Below are 16,126 nucleotides of genomic sequence, written 5' to 3'. Positions count from 1 at the left end.
GCACCCACAGCTGTGGGATGGTCCCAGCACGTACCGACACGCAGCTTGAAGTCGTTGAAGGAGTGCTTGTTGATGGCGTCCAGCTTCGCCACCAGCGCGAAGGCGAACTCCACCATGGTGCCGATGTGCATGTACTGCCGCTCGGGCTCCTGGACGGAAGCAGCACAGGGCGGGTTAGAGCTCAAGGGGCCAGAAGACGGTCTCTGGGTCGCAAGGCGGGGCTCCCGTCAGGAAGAATGCCCCAGTCCTGTGGGGTTTACCCCTGCACGAGGAGGCCTTGTGCCCCCATTCATTTCTGTGGCCGTGGGAGACCTGAGACCTAGGAGACACAGAGCACCCAGACAGACTCCCAGACAGACTCCCAGACAGAAGACTGTGAGGAGAGCTGGCTCTTGGATCCCCGCTGCCTCCCGCACCCATCTCCCCGCCTTCTCCACTGGGCTGGGGCCTCCTGTGGGACTGACCAATGCGAGGGGCCAGGGAAGGTCGGGGGGTGCAGGGGAGAGGGCTGGGGTCCATTCCTCCGCTTCCCCACTCCACACCAGCCACAGCTCCCTCCGGTTCTGGAGACACCACATCTTCCTTTTGCCCTGATAGGAGAGGAGTGCTCTGTGTCCCCCCAAATTCATAACCTCCAATACCTCAGAATTTGTATTTGGAGATTTTTACCTCTGTCATTAAAGAGGGGATTAAGATTAAATTGGGTCATTGGTATGACTTATCCAGTATGACAGGTGTCCTTCGAAAAAGGAGACTGAGACACAGACACATGAGAGGACCCCACAAAGACACAGGGGGAAGAGGGTGTTTACACAGCGAGGATAGAGGCCTCCGAAGAAACCAACCCCATCAGTGCCTCGGCCTCTGACCTCCAGTCTGCAGAACTGGGAGACAACAGATTTTTGTTGCTTAAGCCTCCAGTCTGTGGTGCTCTGTGACGGCAGAACCCTAGCCGACTAACACAGGGTGACGACTCCCTGCCTCCCTGTCCCGGGCGACTTCTCATCCCTTGAGGAATGGTCATCACACATCACGCATATAGAGCTGAAGGAAAGGACAAGTTCAAGGTTTCCAATGAAGGTAAGTGGGAATTTCTATTCCTACTTGCTATTAACTTATATTTGTTACTAATTTACATTCACAATGAATTTCTAACAATTATGTTCGTAATTCCTTTTTGAGATCATCTTTCTAACATTTCTATTTTTGGTTATATTTAAACACAGACTCTCTGTTAGCATACATATATAATTCATAAGATGTATTCCATGTCCTGAAGTTTCCCGCTGCCCCAATACTGATTGGGGGCATCAGAATGTGGGGTGACATGTAGACGCAGCCCCGTCCGCTGGGCCTGCCCAGCATCTGGGGCTCGTGGTTCCCAGGCATCCGTCTCGGCATGAGAATCAGCGCATTTTTCATGTCTGTCACTAGTCTGTGAGCTCCCCAAGAGCAGAGACTGTCTTCTGTTACCTGGTGTCTCCCCAGCATGGCAGTGTGTGGTCCAGGGGCAGCACCCGATGCCTGGTCATCGAGGGACTGCGCTTACACTGCCTGGCGCGGAGCCAAGAGGAAATGTCTGGGAGGAACCAAGAGCATCGTCAAGATTTGGGGGGAGGTCAAGGCTAAGGGATGCTCACTGGGAGGGGGGCCCTATGTCCAGGAGGGGCCATTCACATACCCCTGAAGTGGGAGAGGGCTCCAAGGGAAGAAGAACACACGGGATATTCAAGCAGGGATGGGGGGTGGGCCTCACTCGGCTGGGGACAGAGGAGGAAACCAGGAAGGACACTGGGAATCCCTGAGATAAAAGCAGGAGAGGTGGGCCTTTGTGGAGCTCACATGGTGACTTCCAGGACAAGTGCTGGATCCTCTGGGCCCCAGGGGAGCTCAGTCAGAGATGGAGAGAGCTCTCCAGAAGTTCAAAGGGGAGGTCCCTGGTGAACGGGGAGGGGGGCGCCCCCCACGCAGGGCGGAGATAAAAAAACCAGCACTGAGGCTCTCAGTAGGGATGAGGGAGCGGGACGGCGGAGGCAGTGGACGTAGCATATTCGAGGTGACAGGGAGGTGGGGAAAACCAAGGCCAGAGGAGAAAGGAAAACGGCAGCAGAGTTATTCCATGAGTCCACAGTGTTTCAGCGACGGGAGTCGGGAAGGGTAGCACTGGGCGGGTCTGTTGCCGTGGGCACTGCTGACACCTGGGCCGGGTCATTCCTTGTCCTGGGGGACTCTGTCCACAGAGGCCAGCAGTGACAGTACGGCTGCCTTCCAGGAATGACAACCCAAAAGATGTTGCCCGATGTCCCCTCGGGGGCAAACCTCCCCACCCCCACCCGAGACCACTGTGCTCGATCATCCGAACGTGAGCAGGAAAGAGGCGTCCATTCCTGGTTCAGAGAGAACGTTCTTCCTCTCCTCACATGAATTCTGTCCTTCTAGAGAAAGACCAATAAAACGTTACTGGCACCATAAATCCTCAACTTCAAATGTGCGAGGAAATGCAAACAACTTCAGCAGCCAGAACTGGGGAACGGACGGTTAGCGGATGTCGGCGAGGACGCGGTCCTTCCTTCAGTGCCCCCAGTGCCTCCTGTCTCATGACCCCCGGGGGAGGCGTGATTTGGAGGTTCACGCAGTCCTCCGGAGACATGCCCTGAACAGGGAGCACGAACTCAACAGCTCGAAGTCAACAGGCAGAATCCCGTGTCGCTAACACCATCACTGTCCCAGCAAGGAGCACAGATTTGCAGGGGCGGGGGGGTGACATGGGTTGCTGCCACCGAACCGCGGCGCAGCAAACAAGCTTCCCTCGCCGAGGAATTATGACCCGATCTGTTTTCACGCAGTGGGCTTAAGCTGGAGGTTTCCATGACCTCGGTGATGAACAAAGAGACCAAGTCCTGGGAGAGGGTTTAAATCCAATGTCGATAACTCATTTGGGCTTAGTAAGTCCTCAAAAAAAATGGCGCTCAGTCTTTATGCTCAGAGCTCAGTTCATTTCAAAAAATCCTTATAACTGAGCTTTTGATAAATATTTGATGACAGTATCAAGCAGCTCTTTCTCCCACGATCAAAATGATTTCTCTTAGATGTCTCCAAATATATAAGTGACTTCCAGTGACACGGCAAGGAGATGCATTCCGTACCCCAGAACACATCTTGGAAGCTGTTTGCTTTGGAAATTCCACCAGCCAGGAACGCCGCTTAAAGCACATGTATGTTTATCGTGGTCATTGTATGACCCAAGTGACCGTAAACACCGTGCTAATGCTTTAGGCTGAAGTTCACACACGCTTCCTCTCTAGACCTCTCTTTTCTCCTCGCCCGTCTCCCACCCATCAAATACTCACGGAGCACCTGCTGTGGGGGCATCTGTCTGCTGCTGAAGCGTCAGAATGACTGTCTAGGAGCTTTCTCCCCTGGGAGATTTTTTTTTTAAAATATTTTATTTATTTATTTGACAGAGAACACAAGCAGGCAGAGAGGCAGGCAGAGAGAGAGAGAGGAGGAAGCAGGCTCCCTGCTGAGCAGAAAGCCCCAGGACCCTGGGATCATGACCTGAGCTGAAGGCAGAGGCTTTAACCCACTGAGCCACCCAGGTGGCCCTCCCCTGGGAGAGCTTGATGAGACCTTGCATTCTCTAAAGGGAAAGTCTGCTCCCTCCCACGTGAGCTGATCATCACAGGCTGGAGATGGGCTCTCATGTGGTGGCTCTGACCACCCGAGTGTCAGGTACCTGGGACTCATAGCTTCCCAGTGTTAACCAGAACTCCTAGGCATAAACACATATTTGGGGAAAACGGCCTGACTGCTAGGCCATCCAAATCTCCTGAACTTGGATTCAGGTGGGCTCTCACTCTTTTCCACCAATCTCACTTTACAGGGAACATAGTTTATTAAAATGCACATTACACAATGTTCTGGAAGCATCCCGCCACCCCACCCTCACGTTTTAAACCATTTCCTAAGAGGAAGTTAGTTACCAAGCACACCGTTCACCGTGGAGCCATTGTCATGGTTCTGAGAGCTTATACCCGAGGCCTGGTTTTCAGATATATTAATGAATGAGTGACACGATTGTCCCTATGAGCACTGGGACACGTAGGTACTGTGCTGGCTGCTGGAAATTTCTGAATAATTGTGAGCAATATTGTTGCATTTGTGTATTTAATCCTCACAGGGAGTCCCATGAAGGACTTTATCTCTTTATCTCTTTATCTCCGTTATGCAGATGGGGAAAGAGAGACCCTGGATGGTTAAAAACTGGCATAAGTGGCAAACCGGGCGTCTGACTCCAGGTCTCATCTAAGCTGCCATGTTGCCGCCCTCCTTGAGCGCCTCTAGACTGTGGCGGGACCTTGGCTGTTTGTATTTTGTGTCCCATCTTCATCTTTGTGTTGCATCTTTGACTTTCCTTCCATTTTAGTTTATTAATTTTAAAACTTTCGCATCACATTCATTTTTGTGAGCTTCCTCAGTGACAGGTTTACGTGAAATCTGCACAAACAGGTTGACAAACAGGTAAGCGGTTTTCCTTGATCGTCTTGCTGGTAAATGGTGGCGGGAGGGTTGGATGATGAGTCTGAGAGATACTCATCTGGTGGGGAGCTTTCCCCAGGAACGGCTGGTCAATGGCCCTGGAACTAGCCATGCGGTTGGCTGGAGCTGTACTTGGCTACCCTAGTGCACACCCAAACTGTGTGTCCAAAACTAATACTATTATTTCATCTCCCAAAAGGACAGCTCTCACTCTTGACTCTCCTGCTCTGCTAATGGCGTCATCGATCGCAGATCCCTGTATCAGAAGCCGGAGATGCTGGCAGCTTGGCCTTCTGTGCGGCCGCCCCTCTCCCCGCCCAGCCCTCAGCTCCTAAGTCTGCCTCCCATGGGCTCACTCCTGCCACTCACTTCTTCCTTTATTTTCCCAGGACCAGCGTTAACACTCTGACCGTAACTGCTTGTCTGAAGGCAGGACGTTCCCCCAAATAACTGCTGATACCTTTGGGTCCGGCAACCTTGGGTTCAGCCCCAGGTCCTATAACCATCAGCTGTGTGGCCTTGGCCGAGTCACATAACTTCTCTGGGCGTCGGTGTCCTCATCTGTGATGGGACAATAACTGCCTGTCTCCCAGGGTTGTGGGCAGGGTGAAATGAAGCGGTTAAGTGAATTCAGGCTGTATCCCTGGGGCTCAGGATTTATTTCCTTTCTTTTATGATGGTTTAGAGAAGCATGTCGCTCTGCTTGACGAGAAAAGCATCTAGGAGGAAAATGTCAGTCAGAAACTGTCTCGTGCCCCAGGTTAGAACTTTCTCCCTATGCACACAGTAAGCATCCTACAGAGATGTACGGCTTTGACAATGACCGAGCGTCTGACATCCCGGAGTCTTTGACATTCTCAGTATATTTCGTGAAGAGCAATGGTTTTGTTTCTTCCAGTCTTCAGTTTCCTGTCAGCAGCATGAAGGTGGGAAGACATTTCTCTCTACTTACAACACATCATGGGAGCTGATGTTTGTACAAAAATACAGAGCAGAGACCCAAACTATTTTCTCCTTTTCTAGTAAAGGAGACGATGGTTATTGGTTTCGACGGGTGCTTGAGCTACAGTGATACCGCGGCAGAATGTCTCAGAGTGACCCCTCACTTCTTCCCCAGTCAATTTTTTTTTTTTAAGATTTTATTTATTTATTTGACAGACAGAGATCACAGGTAGGCAGAGAGGCAGGCAGAGAGAGAGAGGAAGGGAAGCAGGCTCCCTGCCGAGCAGAAAGCCTGTTGCAGGGCTGGATCCCAGGACCCTGGGACCATGACCTGAGCCGACGGCAGAGGCTTTAACCCACTGGGCCACCCAGGCACCCCTTCCCCAGTCAGTTTTGCAGAGTCCCTCCACTATGGACTGAATGTGTCCCCTCAAAATTCTTATGTTGAAGCCTGAGCCCCGGTGTGATGGATTAGGAGGTGGGGCCTCTGGGCGGTGCCGAGGTCACATGGGGGGGCCCTTATGATGGGATTAGTGCCCTTACGAGGAGGGGCTGGGGACAGCTTGCTTCCTCTCCCTGCCTTCCACCACGTGACACACAGCCAGAAGACAGCCAACAGCAAACCAGCAGGAAGGTCCCCACCAGACGCCTGATCTGCTGCTGCCTTGGTCTTGGCTATACCAGCTTCCAGAACTGTGAGAAATAAATGTTGTCACCCAGCCTCTGGCCGTTTGTTAGGGCGGCCTGGGATGGCGGAGTTGGCCTCCAGTATTGCATGGAACCCAGCACTGAGATTGGTTGCACACGTGCCCTTGCCAGACTGTAAACTCCGGAGGGCGGCTCCAGAGGGGTTGGTCATCAGCAAGTAGCTGTCACCCACCACAGTGGGGAAAGGAAACATCTGCCAGATGTCCCACCAGCTAAATAAAATCTAAACCCACCGAGCCAAAGACGGAGCCATTAACCCGATTCTGTGAAGGCAGAAGGAAAATGCTTATTGCTCATTGCTTTGCTGGCAGCTCAGTGTCCCTAACACACTGGGTGAGCCAGTACAGGGGTCTCCCGGGTGGATCCCCAGGAGCCTGGGATCTGATCTGGAGGACGGGGGGAGCCGAATATCGGAGAAACGTTTGTGCTCGCGGACAGTGGTGTCTCTATAGGGCGAACTCGGCAAGACCCAGATGTGGCAAAAGGCGGTGTTAGTAACTGTCCTCAAGCTACAACCCTGGGTCGGCTGGTGCATTTGTGTGGATACAACAAATAAAATAAACTACTACCTTTACTTTTAAAAGTTTTAAAAATTAGGTTAATTTTTATATAAATAAATAATTCAATAGATTAATTTAAAAAACTCTCTTTGCTTGACTGATTTCACTCAGCATAATCTCCTCCAGTCCCGTCCATGTTGCTACAAAAGTTGGGTGTTCATCCTTTCTGGTGGAGGCATCGTACTCCATAGTGTATATGGACCACATCTTCCTTATCCATTCGTCCATTGAAGGGCATCTTGGTTCTTTCCACAGTTTGGCGACCGTGGCCATTGCTGCTATGAACATTGGGGTACAGATGGCCCTTCTTTTCACTACATCTGTATCTTTGGGGTAAATACCCAGTAGTACAATTGCAGGGTCCTAGGGAAGCTCTATTTTTAATTTCTTAAGGAATCTCCACACTGTTTTCCAAAGTGGCTGCACCAACTTGCATTCCCACCAACAGTGGAAGAGGGTTCCCCTTTCCCCACATCCTCTCCAACACACGTGGTTTACTGTCTTGTTAATTTTGGTGGTTTTGATTATCATGTGGTTTTACTTACTTGTGGAACATAAGGAATAACACGGAGGACATTAGGAGAAGGAAAGGAGAAGTGAATTGGGAGAAACTGGAGGGGGAGATGAAGCATGAGAGGACGTGGACTCTGAGAAACAAACTGAGGGTTTTGGAGGTGAGGGGGGTAGGGCTTTGGGTGAACTTGGTGGTGGGTATTAAGGAGGGCACGGATTGCATGGACCACTGGGTGTGGTGCATAAACAAAGAATCTTGGAACACTGAAAAAATAAAATGAAGTTAAAAAATTAAAAAAAAATAATTAAAAAGAGAATAAGATGACAAATGCTTTATAAAATGGTAGTCCCCCTACCATGGAAGAGAGTAAGAGCTTCCAGGCACCCCTCTCTGCTTCTCCCCCTGCCTATGTTTTCTAGTACTACAAATTGATTCTTTTCAAAGCACTGCTGGCCACAGGTCTCAATCTACTTGAGACCGAGAAGGAGAGCTGGAGGTCTGGCTTACTACAGCAGGAATATAATCAAAGCAGGAATTTGAATGAAAGTTCATTCCTGTATTTTGGGTTCAACTTATCTAAGTTCTTTTTTTTTTTTTAAGGTTTTATTTATTTATTCGAGACAGAGAGAAAGAGCACAAGCAGGGGGAGCGGCAGGCAGAGGGAGAGGGAGAAGCAGGCTCCCTGCCGAGCAAGGAGCCCGATGTGGGACTCGATCCCAGGGCCTTGGGATCATGACCTGAGCTGAAGGCAGACGTCTAACTGAATGAGCCACCCAGGCGCCCCTCAACTTATCTAAGTTCTTAATAATATTTGAAAAAGATCAGAACGATATACATAATGGCTAAGACCAGAGAAAGCCCGATCCTTGACTAGGGCGTGCAGGATGGACTTCCTCTGGGATCCAGGCCCTCGAACCTCGGAGGAGGAGCGGTGAGGGCCCAGGATGCAGCGGAGGGAAGGAGGCCGCATGGAGTGGTGTGGCGGGTGCGGAGAGCACGCCGGGCCTCAGTGAAGCAGCTGCTTCTATGTCCCAGTTGCTGACTATTGTCATCAGGGATGAGGATCAGGTAGATAAGCTACCAATTGTCAGGAGAATTTGGAAATGATCTTTTTTTTTTTTTTTTTTTTAAGTGAAATGTCCTTTTTCTAATTCTAATACCCTGTAAGTCAAGAAAAGCATACTTGTAACCACGATGTACTCTCAGCACTTCCGGGGTGAAGGCCATGGCAGGAGCAAGCAGGAGGCTTTGCAGCTGTGCGGCCTGGAAGCAGATTGGGGGGGAGGTCCTGGCAGTGAAGGGAAGGGTCCCCCGCTTCGCTCACAGCTCATGTGTTTCTCAGGCACACGTTCGTGGAGGGATGAGTGGGGTTAGAACGCCGGCCTATTCTCAGTCTAACACTTCACTTTCTGACAAGCACCTGCTTCCTTCGAGAACAACAGTCAGTGGTCATGCATAAGGCAACCAACTACTGAGTCACGTCGTCTTCAAGCTTAAGCAGAGAGTGCACTGTTTCATTTAAAAATACGAACGAAGCAAAACAAAGGCAGACACAAGAGCCGTGCTCTGGCCAGGTGCGGACAGGCTGCTGTGTCTGTGCGGGTCCCTGTGCGGCTGGCACGGGGAGGAAACAGGGGGACCTGAGGAACACGAGCTAAATTTCACATGGCTCTTATCCAGGTAACTTTGCCTCTTCTTGGATTTAAGAAAAGCACCTTAATCCTTGATCAACCTGATACATTTTGCAAATTGAATGTCTTTTGTTGTCAAACTAAATATTTGGCTAAAGAATGAAGAGAAAGGGTTTTTTTCTTGGCTTAGAACTAGAAAGACAGGTTACAGGCAGGTTACAAAAGGCATAAGAGAACGTTCATTTCTTAGAAAAATAAAATATCCACATTGATATGTATCACATGTGATACGTCCCTCACCCCGGCCAAACGTCATGCACTTTCCTTGCAGAAGGCCTGATCTGCAGTTCAAAGTGTTTCTAGGATGACCTTACTGAGTTCTAATTAAGTGCCCTGCATAAAAACAGCTCACACTGAGTAAACGGCCGCATGGACCTGACGGCATATCCTACCGCATTTATGTCCCAAACCCTTCTAACCGTTCTGTGGAGGCAGCAATGGCAGCCTTGTGCAGAGCAGAGTTCGAGTCACAACTGTCATACAGCTGTCAGCTGTACCACCTGCTCTGGCCACACAGTATTCTGTGTATGAAACGGGCCTGCTCCCCATTTTATGTGAGGAAACTGGGGGGGTGCAGATAGCTTAGCTATTGTAGGAAGTCACGAGCGGTCTCATGGGAAAGTCACGCTCTTTCCGTACCACCACGCGGTCCATCGACACTTAGGACAGAGTGGGGCCTGGGAAGAAGCAGGAAGCAGCTCGCGGGGAGCTGAGAAGGCCGGTTTAGGGCCGGTGGTGGATGAGGGCAGGAGGGATGGGGCCTGCGGGGCAGGGAAGGGACGTCAAGGTCAGGCAGGGGGCCGCAGAGACTGAGGGGTTCAGAATGGACCTCGGTGCGCAGCCGTGAACGTGGGGGGGGGGGCGTGCGGAGAAGGAGCCGAGGGACCCAGGGCTCCGGAGCAGCAGGGGAGCCCTGCCCGGAGCGGACGGCCCTGCTCTGTCACCACTTGTTCTCTCTGTGCCCTTGGGCCCGTTACTGCTCTGCTGTGCCTCAGTTTCTCCTCCATCTAGGACATGGGTGGTAGCGGGGGATCTGTTAGGCTTATTTAAAGCAGACCCAGGAGCTATTTCAGTAAGTTCACAAACGTCACGGGGAAAAAGCAGAGGGTTTCTTTCCATCAGCAGGAGCAGGTCCGTGAAACAGGGAAGGAAGCCAAGTGCCGTCCTGAGCAGGAAGGTGGGCACGGGACAAACCCAGGTCAAACCCAGGGGACAAACCCAGGTCATCGCTGTGCACAGCGCCCCCTGCTGGGGAATCTCGGGGGGGGATACCACCTCAGAAGATGAGGGTGTGGGAGACCGGCCCCCCATGGAGACCTGGACACGCAGGCCTGGCCCCATGTCAGGATGGCGATGATGGGGCTGGCAGGGGCTGACTATGCAGAGGGGATGGATCACGGATCGATTATTAGGGGAGGCCCTTGACAGAGAGGAGGTGTCAGGGTCCGCGAGAGAGAGACCCCAGGCAGCAGGCAGCCCAGCGACGGACCGGAAGCTAAGGAGGAAGGGCTTCTAGGTGGAGGTGACCACCGGCTCGACCAGAGGCCGCAGACAGGACTCCGAGAGTAAGTGTGCAGGGCACACGACCCGACTTGGGTTCTGGAATGTGGAAGTGCTTCCTGGTGTTCAAGAGTGGGATTTATGGTGTCGGGGCTCGTGAGAGAGGAGGGGACGTGCAGAGTAAGGACTCTCGGCCACACAGTGTGCCTGAGAGAAGGGAGAGACCCTGGAGAGCCAGCGTCCGGGGGAGGCAGAGCACGACATGTTCGGCTTTAGGGGATGAGGGGGGACGCGCCCCCCCCCACGCCCCCAGTGCTGAATGGGTTTTCACGCAGCAGCTTCTCTGAGAATCTCCACTCTGAGCCTCTACCAAAGGGGACCTAAGGTCTGTTGGTGACCTAAGGTCTGGAGTGGGTGCAGTCAGGTCACAGACCCTAAAAGGCTCACCAGGGCAGACTGGCCTGCGAGGCCTCATGGAACAGGGTTGGGATGAGGTGACGTGAATGGGGGACCCCCCTTTAGGCACAGAATTTTCAGGAGGTGGCAAAAAGCTCAACAATCAGGATAAATGACCTCCTCATGCAATAGTTTGAAAATAAAAATGAATGCAGAAAAATCCAGAATGAACTAAAATATCAAAACTTGAAATAAAGGTAAATATGTGGAACGAATTGTTTCCTGCCAAAATTCCTATCTTGAAGACTTAAAACCCTCTCCCCAAGATCTCTTTCTCTCTGTCTCTGCCCTGCGAGGACAGTCAGAAGGGGACCGTCTACCAGCAGGAAGAGGGAGTTCGCCAGCCCCATATCCTGCAGGATCGCGATGCGGGGCTTGCAGACTCCAGAGCCACGAGGCAGGCCACGTCTGCTCTTTGAGCCCCTCCGCCGGTCGTGGTCTCTTACGGCGGCCCTCGCTGACTAAGACAGTAAGTGCCCAACACCTCACGGCCTCAGGCGAGAGGAGAAGGTCCCTTCCTGTAGGTAAGATTTTATGTTACTTTTTAAAGCTTAACTTTTCCCATAACATCAAAGGTGCTCAAAAAGTATAAGTTTGCTTCCATTATCGCCAGGAAAATAAAATGATCATCAGTTCTGTGTTTGGTATAATTAAGGTAATTCAAGATAATGTCTGGGCGCCTGCGTGGCTCAGTCATTTCAGTGTCTGCTTTCGGCTCAGATCATGATCCCAGGGTCCTGGGATCGAGCCCCGTGAAGGGCTCCCTGCTCAGCTTCTCCTCCCCCGCCTGCTGCTCTGCCTGTTTGTGCTCTCTCCCTCTCAAATAGATAAATAAAATATTTTAAAAAGTTATACATTTTCATACCTCTATCTTATAATTTTCCAATAATATAATGTCCTGTCAATAAAAATTTAATTATTAAAAGTATACAATACCATGTATGTGGAGCTAAGCTTTTCTCCATTTGCCTCTGACACCAAGATGGCTTGGGAAGGCGCTACTCAGAACCCAAGGTAAGAGTCTTCTAAGGTTTCATTTATTGCTCGTTTATTTTACTTTTTTACTTTTTAACATTATATATTATTTTATGTATCATTATATAATATATATTAATATTTTATATTTCATGTTATTTATATTTTATATTATTTTTTAATTTTACTTTTCCTTATTACTAAAGTAATGCCTACCTATTAAAAAAATAATAATCTGGAAGCAAACACCCAAGGAGAAGAGCAAATGGAATAAGTTGGGAAACTGTTAGCATTACCAGTCAGTCAGATGGTTCACGTTCCAGCCTCTGCCCATGAATACTGAGGGAAAGGAGCAGAGGGAGCTCTGTTCAGAATGCTGCTGTTTCTCTGTCCCTCTCTGGCCCCATCCAGTCTGTGGGAGGGGGTTGTGGGGGAGGGAGCAGAGCAGATGGGCTCAGCCCTTCTTTTCTTGGGAGGACTCGGCCTGCCTCCAGCAAGCTGTGCTCTGCTAAGTTCTGTTCCTCTGAGTTGCACCCACCACCTCTGTCTCCACAGCAAACCTGTCCTGGAGCCATCAGGGAGCCCACTGTCCTAAAAGGGAGGGGGTTCTTGTTTACTGAACCACAAGCTACACAGCATATCTATACACACACACACACACACACACACACACACACACACAGAAACAAAACATAACATAACAGAAAACCCCCTCAAAACTATAGTTAATTGAATGAAGATACTCAATTTTGCCCAAACCACCTTCTCAACCAAATTTCTCAGTGGTCAGCGTGGTTTTGGACCACATCAGTTTTAATCAAAAGTCCAGGAGCCATCTTTAATGAGTCATCCTAAAATAAACAGCTCTGATCTTCTACCCGTTGTTGTATATTTATCTGGTATCAAGCAGCTGCCAGACGGGTTGTTTTTTCCTACCCCTGCTGACCAGAGAAAGGACTTCTGTGAACAGATCCTGAGAAGCCTCTGGAATCTCTTTTTCTCATTAGGTCTTGATCACTGAGGTTTAGGTTGAACGCACAGTACAGTTTCTGAGTCAGCACATGGCCCTTTGGGCCCCAGGGAGGGTCTATGGGTGGAGCTGAGGCTCTATGTGCTATTGGGGGGCCGATAGGTCTGTACCTGGGCGTGCTCCTGGCTGGGCACGGCGCTCAGACCCGTTGCTGCCATGTACGTGCTGCCAATGGTCTTGATCTTTTCAACTCCACTGAATTTCGGCTTGGACAGCAGCTGGGAAGCAAAGACAAGCATTCAGTGATTTAACTGGGTGCACTTTCTAAAGACAGTCTCAAACTCTAGTTCACGGTTTTGGAAATACAACTTATTTCAACCACTGCTTACTCACACTTTGACCTTGGGCTTGGTTGAGAAAGAACACTTTATATGCTCCTTAAGACAGTGTCCTTGGACGGAAATGCAGTATAATGTTTTACTTCCAATTAACATGAATTAGCTTTTAAAATCTGCTAGTGAAGAAACTAGGATAAATTACGGTGCATGGCCTCGAATAAATTTCCCAACACTGTGTTTGAAAGGCTTAGCACAAACATGATTCAGTGGGGGAGGTCTTCTGTGCATGGGGAGGGTGATTTATGACCAATTATAATGCTGAGAACTGGCTTTTTCCTCTGAGCTCTAGATGTAAGGGGAAGAATGATCTAGAATGTCTCCCCTCATTAGCTCTGACCTGAATATTTCTTGTCCGAGTTTCTGGTATCAGTTACCAGCTTCCTAGTGGCCTCCTCCCCATCCAAGTACATTAGGACTTGTGGTGGGTTGGAGAATAGGTAAAAATAGGAGCAGAAGCTGTAGGAAAGAGAAGGGGTAGAGAGAGGAAAGGAAGGAAACTCTGAAAGATGCTGTCTGCCTCTGCTCAGGAGGACAATGGGACCAACTGTGGACTGGGAACATCTTGACCCTTTTTTGGCAGTCTGGCTTTTGGGCATACCAGTGGGAATCTCTACTTGCCATGACTTCACCATTAAGTCTTGAGTCAACCTCATAGTCATAATGGTGGGTACAGAAAAATGTACAGGTCACACAAGACATTTAGAAGGTTGGCCCGAAACCATCATATCACATCAGTAATTTCATCACTGTATTTCAAAGTTCCATGGATCCTGATGAACCTATGTTCATGTATGTCAATTTTGCTATATTTTGCTTGATATCTGTAAGAATGATGTAGCAACATCCTTAAAACCACAAGTGTGTTTGTTCTTACCAGAAAACAAAACACATTATTTTCTAGAAACACATTATTCTTCCAGAATACTGGAAATTGAAAAAATGACACCTATTTCAATTTCTGAAGCATATACTTTGTCCCTTCTAAGATACATTATCCCTCATACAGACTGCTTTTTCAATAATAAAGCATATCATCCCTGCACAATTCAAGCTGATATCTGACCTTGGAGTATGCTGAGATAGATATGCCAATAATCTACTATGATAAATACATTCATTATCTCTTTTTATATCAAGAGATAAGCAAGCATTTTCCTTGGAGCTCAAGCCTTTTGAGAAAATTCATGAGCACACTGGAAAGACATTTTATTGATATTGATTTTGGTACTTGTACCTGGGGATCATACTATCTCACAAAAAAACCATATTTCTCTCTCCAAAATTAGTCAAGGACCATAAGAGAGCAAAAGGCTTTCATTCTTAGCCAGCCAGCAAAAATTACACCCAAAGACGTATTTCAAGATATGCCACAAGACTGGACTAACTTCCACTGCAATGGCCACAAGAATGCCACAGTGTGGGACGGGGGCTACCCCTCCCCGTCAAGGGTAATTCTCCAGTACGTACATCGTCGAAGTCGGCGATGATCTCATTCAGGAGCCGAAGGCATTCCAAGCCCTCCTTGTTCACATCTGATTCCGTGTAGAATTCTTTGAAATCCGGAATAGAGGCAAACATGACACAGACACAGTCATAGGACTGGTGGTATAAGTCCTGCCCAGGAGAAAAGGAGGTGCTGAGCACTAGGAAACCCTTTCAACAAACACACTCTTAAGGCAAGTGTTTCTCTATGTTAGAACTGGTGAAGAAATCGCCCAGTGTCCCACTCCACCTCCCCCACACCAGCCCCAAGCACATTCCAGACCGCGGCCGTTGGTGCCCGGTGAAGGGTTCTAAGGAACAGGAGGCAGGTTCCGAGTCCTCTGTTCCCACTGCTCTATCAGCTCATTGGAGGAGTCCTTCCGGTAGAATCCCTTCTGCCATCCCCACTCGGACCATGACAAGATATCACAGACTTCTGACTTAGTAAAAGAGGTGACCTTTAAGCAACTGAAGGCAAACAAAATGATCTCCCAAACTACTCTATTGGCCTACAATGACTTGTGATGCTTAAAATGACACCCTTTGCATTTATGCATTTTATCTTTAGTGTCTCCTGAAAGGAGCAGATGGAACCCATCAAGGTACTTCTCAATGACACCAGAAAGATCCAGTGAAACTCCCCAGGTTCCTTACTCATACAGAATCGAACACCAACACTATTTACTCAACATAGCCCTCTGTTTTTAAGTAGAAAGAGCTTCATGGTTCTTTATCCATAGACATGAATAAAATTACAATGTCTTGTCAATATAATTTTAAGGTGTTTTCATAATGTTTTCAACATACAACCTTCAAGTTCAGTGACATGTTCAGAAAGGGGGGGTTGTTATATAGGCACAGAGGCTGATCCTCGGTGAGGAGCTGTCCTCCCACTGGCACTGGCTCATCAGGGCCCACAGGTGACACGACACTGGCAGGAAGGCCAGGTGCCATGGTGGGCGCAGTGCAGCACGGGAAATATCCCCTCCACCAGGGACCATGAGGAGTGTTCTGCTAAACAAGATGACTGACCTCAAAGTGGAGAAAGAATGCAGGTGGCCAGGACTTCCTGTGCGCCTGGCAGGGGGAGGGAATGGACTCCGCATGGCTGTTATGGTGAGCTCTGCTCTCTGGGGCACCCCGGGAGACCGCAACTTCAACAGCCCTGTAAAGGGCTCTCACAAGAGCCTCTCAGAAGAACCGTTCTTCTCCCACTGAGGTCTCTTAACAAACACGTCAGGACAATGGCGACCCAGGAAGGTCACAATGACTTCCTGAAAAAGCTAGACTTACGCTGGCTTCCTGTTCTCAGGGCCGACTGCCCTGCAATGCCTTCTGCTCCTGCCTCATAATCTTCACAAAATACACGGACAATGGAATCAAGGTTTTTC

General features: G+C 49.4%; 1 protein-coding gene across 3 annotated transcripts in view; it reads right to left on the bottom strand.

Annotated features, from left to right (window-relative positions):
• Positions 1-16,126, bottom strand: part of ADCY2 (adenylate cyclase 2) — a 401,584-nt gene that overhangs the window by 8,937 nt on the left and 376,521 nt on the right. For 2 of the 3 annotated variants that reach the window (XM_032861855.1, XM_032861854.1), the window contains exons 21-23: positions 14,721-14,867; positions 13,026-13,133; positions 35-149 (exon numbers count right to left, since the gene is read on the bottom strand). In XM_032861855.1, the coding sequence (XP_032717746.1) occupies positions 35-149; positions 13,026-13,133; positions 14,721-14,867 (370 nt within the window). Of the gene's footprint in view, positions 1-34; positions 150-13,025; positions 13,134-14,720; positions 14,868-16,126 lie in introns of those variants that run through there. The other variant, XM_032861856.1, reaches the window with a different exon arrangement.

The sequence above is a fragment of the Lontra canadensis genome, unplaced genomic scaffold, assembly GCF_010015895.1.
Source record: "Lontra canadensis isolate GAN:19392208 unplaced genomic scaffold, GSC_riverotter_1.0 scaffold22, whole genome shotgun sequence".
In the NCBI taxonomy this organism is placed as follows: domain Eukaryota; kingdom Metazoa; phylum Chordata; class Mammalia; order Carnivora; family Mustelidae; genus Lontra; species Lontra canadensis.
This window is presented reverse-complemented; position numbering and strand designations above follow the sequence as displayed.